General features: G+C 29.5%; 1 protein-coding gene across 1 annotated transcript in view; it reads right to left on the bottom strand.

Annotated features, from left to right (window-relative positions):
* The window catches only part of LOC108539741 (protein eyes shut homolog), a gene marked incomplete at both ends in the record, with an annotated part of 872,682 nt that overhangs the window by 807,876 nt on the left and 58,222 nt on the right, over positions 1-6,584 (bottom strand). Inside the window, 1 exon segment of the mRNA XM_017888636.1 lies at positions 1,925-2,064. Coding sequence (XP_017744125.1) covers positions 1,925-2,064 — 140 coding nt within the window.

The raw sequence follows: 6,584 nt of genomic DNA, 5'->3' as shown, positions 1-6,584 counted from the left end.
TAAAGTTTTGCTTTATGTATATTTTTCAAAATACATAAATACTGAGTTTTGCTTATTTATATTAGTATACATGTATTATTTACTCTAAAGAGGTTTATTTATTTAAAACGGACTCATGTAATTTTAAATGACACTTTAGATAAATTAGTCTGATTTAATTTAACTTTAAGAGAAATATTCTATAATTATGTCCTCAAATTGTCTATGATTACACAAATCTAAAATTGATATAATTGAAATTTTAATAACAGATATAATTTAAAAGGGTTGAATCTTGTGAATGCTTACTAATTTTACTACATTGATGTACTAGAATGTTTTATTGATACTACAAATCATAAGAACTTAACATGATTGTGTAAGTTTGCAATTTCTAAATATTTAATCAACATTAAGAACTTATACAGATATTTAATCAAATTAATCAAATTAGTTTGGATGCCTAAACAATTCCTGATTAAGAAAAATATAAAAATACAGTCTCTAAACATAGATTTAAATTACCCCGTCCTTATAGAATGGAAATAAGGTGTGCAAATACAGTTGAGGGATGTGTATTTATATTCATTTTGACTATGATAAAAGTTGTAAATGTTATATAAAATATGTAATCATAAAGTAATAAAATAGCTAAAATGATCTTAGATTGTTATCTTTGTGTATTTTCTTGAATCTAAAGAAATTAATGGCTAATTTACTTGAAGTTGGAGATTATTATAAAAGAATACTGAGAACTAAAAATACATAAACAAAACAACAAATATGATTTTCTTGTTCCTAACAAAGGTTTATAGTTACTGAATTATTAAGTGTATTATAATATGTAATTATTTTTAATATACTGATAAAGCTAGAAGTCTTAAAGATAAAGTTGTAATGTAGTCATCTATATGTATATTGATGTATATGTGATTGGCTAAATATATACATATATAATAATGTATTAAGCTTACTTCATATATTTATGACTTGTAAACATATATCAAAATATATCTGAGGGCATACTTTTAGATGTTCTGTGGTATTTGAAGTATTTTTGCCTGTAATTGAAATGCCTCTAGATGGTGAATTTGAAGGAAATAGTGATTTGTATCAGTTTTTACAAGGTTGGACTCAATGTAAACTGATATATTAATAAAGAAAAGGGCTTATGAGTCTTTATTGAAATTTATACAATACACAGAATTAAAATATGGCTTTCTTAAAATGACCAAATTAGGTTATATCAAGACAAGATAGGTCACAAATACTTTGTTAATTCTCTAACTTTTTGGAAAACTTCTGAATCATTTTAACAAAAAGTTCCTATTCCTAATTTGTTTAAGCTGAAGATCCTTAAATTGTTCTCAATTATTGTTATATATTAAAAAATATAATCTTAATTAGTATAAAACAAAAATCAGGGGATAAAAGGAGGGCCTCTCTTTTATTCTTGCCATAGGCCTCACAGTTTTTAGTGATGGAACCGCCTAGAGATTTGAAATTATTTTCATTTATTTTTATTTATTTTATTTTTAAGTAGTTTGCTTGTGTAAGACATTAGAAATCTCTCAGAGATTTAAACATCCCCAAAAGACAATGGCATTTCATTATGATCTGTACGCAAAAAAAGTGGCATAATCACAACTGTATTTGAGAGGCTTTAGTCAGCCTGTAAATTATAACATTAATAAAACATAAGAAGACTAGGAACAAAACGATTTTTCAAATTTTTTTTACCTTCCCATATTATAAATGTAAGAAATAAATATAAATTTCCAAGTAGACTGCTGGGAATTTGTTTAAGAAGTTATATTTAAACTATGCAAACTACGTATTTTGAATATTGAAGAATCTGTAACCTAAACATTTCTAACTTTTTAAAAAATCAGACAATTATGAGCTAAAGAGAAAAATGAAAAGCAACTATATAAATTTACCTTACCTCTTTTGTGCCTTCACATGGAAACGAACATGAAGAATTATTATCTTCAGGATCGTTCACATAGATTGCATCTTCAGTGCAGTTTGCAGTCAGAAAGAAATAGGCATCAATAACCCCTTGGCACTTTTCACCTTCAGATCCTTTAAAAAAAAAAAAAGAGAGAGAAAGAAATAAAAAATTAAATAAACTCTTACATACTTGAATTCACAATGAATTATTAAGGACTGTGGTCAAATGGCTTGAAAAGATAAATTTGACAACATCTGTCACAAAATAAGTTCCTATATGTACATGATATTGAATTTGAAGGAGACCTCAAAGCCCAGCCCTCTCATTTTAAACATGGACTGAGAAATGCAGCATCACAAGAAGACACAGCTCCCAGGCCAATTCACTTTTTAAAATAATCAACTGTGGACTAAACTGTAATTAATAATTCTAAGAAAGGATAGTAGAACCATAAAAAGAACAACGTCCTGTAACAAAAATAAAAGCAGAGACTGTAAAAGAGCAGAAGAAAGAAGTGACCTGTATTCAAGAGAATGTGACCTATGTTCAAGACGAAAACTAACATTTTAAGGCCCAGACTAGAATTAACAGACAAGGACTTTAATATGATTATACTAAATTTGCTGAAAAGTCCGCAGGAAAAGAAGAATAAACTAGATAATTAGATAAGGAATTAGGGAATGATAGATTTTGAAATTGTGGGAAAAACCAAACAAAAAAAAAAATTGTAAATATCAGAATTGTAGGGAAAAAGGAGTTAATTCAGCTGGGTTGATAACCTGTTATTGGTCATTAGTAGAGGTAATAAAAGAACATAGGAGACCTGATCCAATTTTTTTTGTAATCATGACTACATCTCCTAATAAATGAACACAAAATATTTGTTAGAGGAGAGTATTTATCTAAAGAATCTTTTAGCAAAATATCTCTGGCTTTGGATCACTTATAGGAAACAAATCTAAACTCTAGGGACTTGCGAGGCATCATTTCTTAGAAAATATCACGTAAACTGTGCATTTTACAACTAGTTACAAATTAGAGATGATTCATTAGAGATGATTCTCCCTATCATGTGAATATCTCACCAAGAAATCTCACATATTACTGGAAAAAAAACAAGGAACTAGTAACCAAGCACAATATCCCAAAGCTCTTCAATCATACGTATGTAATTTGACTGTTTATAATTTTAAGATTTCAGACAATTATGCTATATTAATAAAACAATAAATGGATGAGATTATAAGAAGATCGGACACAAGAGAAGAAAAGATCAGTAAATTTAATGATAGGTCAATAAAAATTCTACCTGCAACATTCTGAGAGTAATGAACTCAAACGCGATTATGCTAGCTCCATATAATTAATTGATATGTGTCCCTCCCTCTGTGTTTTTGTGCAAATCTATATAGATTAGAATGAACACTTCATCGAAAATTTGGAGAACTTTAATAGAAGGCCATATATTTCAAGCATGTTTTTTGTGAGAAGATTTTTAAAACTATTTTATTCAGTTAATTAAAAATTGTAGGATTATTTAGAATTGAAATTTATGATTTGTTCAGTTTTTCCATTTAGTATTTCTTTAGAAATTTATCCATTTCATTTAAATTGTCCAATTTATTAGCATAAAGTTTTTCATAATGATATATCTGACTAAACATTTGGATTTAACTCTTAAATTTTTCCCTCTGCCTCCTAAAGCCTCAAAAAAGAGATAATGAAAACAACAACAACAACAAAATAAAATGAACGTTTTAACCCACGAAAAAGAGCGAGAAGATGAAAAAATGACACACTGACTAAATTAGCAGAAAGACTACAGCCAAAACACAAGTGAGAGGACATAATTATGAAAAAAAATATTGGCTTAGCAGAAATACTGAGATGCTCAGGGTTTAAAAAGCATCTGAGAATCTGATACTAAGGTGGGCTCTGGAAACAAGATTAGCTGACACTCAGAGCCTCTCTCCCAACTCAGTGATCCAGATTATTATTCTAACCCCTCACTCAGTTTTACAAACAATTTCTGAGGTTTATTTTCAGGAGTTAAAAAATCTCAGGGGCTCCTGTCTTAAGGATACCAAGCTCCTTGAGGGTCCCCTAACGAAAGCCTAGTTGCCAACCTGCAACCCTCTCACAGAGCTCCAGTCATCACGGCCCATCCCTGTATGGTCAGTTTCCAGTCAGCCTTCTTAGTTCCTCACCATTAAATATGATCACCCCACATTTGGTAGAAAGATTCCAAATGAGAGAGAACAAATCCTCATAAACAGTATTTACAGAAAACTGAGACCCTAGGCAAAACAGAAGAAAATTAAAACAAACAAAACTATAACATTTTTAGAGAGAGAAGGAAAGCCATTTTACCCTTATTGGAAAAAAAAAAAAAAAAACAGAATATCACAAATGATGTCACAAATGTGTACAATTTAAAGGTTGGAAAAATGCCCTAGATTATAAAAATATATAAAGCAAATTAAAAATTCAAACTCATTTTGAGATATTCAAGTGGGGGAATGAAGTAGAAAATAAAGCGATACAAAAACAAATAGGAAAGAGAAAAGAAATTATGAGAAAATGANATATATATATATATATATATATATATATAGAGAGAGAGAGAGAGAGAGAGAGAGAGAGAGAGAGAGAGAGTATTCCATTGAGTAAATATACCACATTTCCTTTACCCATTCATCTGTTGATGGACACTCAGGTTGCTTCAAAATCTTGGCTATTGTGAATAGAGCTGAAGTAAACATGGGAGTGCAGACATCTCTTTAATATACTTATCCCCTTTCATTTGAGTATATACCTAGCAGTGAGATTGCAGGATCATATGGCAGTTCTATTTTTAATACTTTTGGGAACCTCCAAACTGTTTTCCACAGTGATTTTACTAATTTACATTCCCATCAACAGTGTACAAGGGTTCCCTTTTCTATACATTCTTGCTAGCATTTTTTATTGCTTGTCCTTTGCACTGGGGTGAGATGACATCTCATTTTAGTTTTGGTTTGCATTTCTCTGATGATCAATAACATTGAGCACATTTTCATATGCCTGTTTGCTATTTGCATGTGTTCTTTTGAGAAACATCTATTTAGATCTTTTTCCCGTCTCTAAAATTCATATTATTATTTTATTCCTGTAAAGTTATTTGAGCTCCTTTTGTATCATCATTATTAATCCCTTGTCAGATAGATAGTCTGCAAATATGATCTCCCATTCTGTGAGTTTTGTCTTTGTTGATTGTTTCCTCTACAGAAGCATCTTAACTTGGCGTGAGCTCATTTGTCTATTTTTGGTTTGATTACTGGTGCTTCTGGGGTTTTACTCAAGAAATCTTTGCCTAGTCCAATATGCTGGAGAGTTTCCCCAATGCTTTCTTTTAGTAGTTTCATAGTTTGAGGTCTTAGGTGTAAGTCTTTAATCCATTTTGATTTGCTTTTTGTGTACCATGGGAGATACGGGTTTAGTTTCATTCTTCCCCCATCCAAATTTACAAAGCATTTCTCCAACATTCTCTAATATTTTTATACTTTCTGTTTTATATATTAAAACTTTCATCTATTTCAGTGTAATTCAGAGAATGTTTAAAGGTATACTCAAGTTGATTTTTTTTTTCAGACGGCTATCCATCTGTTCCATGTTAATTATTAAATAGTGCCTACTTATTCTAATAATCTGAGGTGGCAGTTTTATTATATGTTATATATTTTTTAATGTCTTGGATTCATTTTGAGACTTTGTATTTTGTCGTATTTGTTGACTACCAATGCAGTGGTGCTATGCTTTCCATTAATGAAGCTATATAATCTACTTTAATACATGGGAGAGCTCATTCTCTACCCCACTTGTCCACACGATGTGCTTTTGCAGAGTACGCTTGGCTTTATTCATCTTTATTTCCATGTGAATATTAAGAAATAAGATGTCAATTTCATAGAAAACAAAGACAACATCATTATTTTGTTAAAATCTCAATAAACCTATAACATAATATGAAGAGTTGAAATCTTTAAAAGTTGTATCTCCAGTATAATAAAAGTTTTTTAGGGGGAAGGTTATTATTATTTTAAATTTACAGATGAAATTGTATGTATTTACCATATACAACATAATATTTTGAAGTATATATACATTGCAGAATGATCAAATCTAGCTAATTAACATATGCATTACTTCATATAGTTATCATGTTTGTGATAAGAACACTTTTGAAATTATAAAACTCACTGGCAAAAGTAAACACATTGTAAAATTCAGAAAATTCAAATACGGTATGGTAGTGTGTATGTCACTAATATAATTAGTATGAAGGTTAAAAGAAAAAACTATTAAGAATAATAGTAGCTACAGCATAATGTACTTTAGGATTTTCTTTCAGATTATGTATGCATGCACCTATACTACAGCAATATTTAAAGTTCTCTCCATGTAGAGTTTGCAAGTTTTTGTTAATTTTAGTCCTATGCATTTAAACATTTTAATTCTTGTTTGTAAGAAATATTTTCTTCCTTATGATTTAATTAGCTTTGATCGGTTTATGAAAGTTACTTATTTCTAATTAGTGATTCAATTAAGAGAATTCTCTTTCAAAGCATGTAAAAATGCTTTAAAAGCTTTCTGTAAGTGATATGAATGAAAA

This window comes from Rhinopithecus bieti, unplaced genomic scaffold (genome assembly GCF_001698545.2).
Source record: "Rhinopithecus bieti isolate Rb0 unplaced genomic scaffold, ASM169854v2 scaffold_1468, whole genome shotgun sequence".
NCBI lineage: Eukaryota > Metazoa > Chordata > Mammalia > Primates > Cercopithecidae > Rhinopithecus > Rhinopithecus bieti.
Note: the sequence above shows the minus strand (reverse complement) of the source record. Positions and strands in the feature narration are given on the sequence as shown.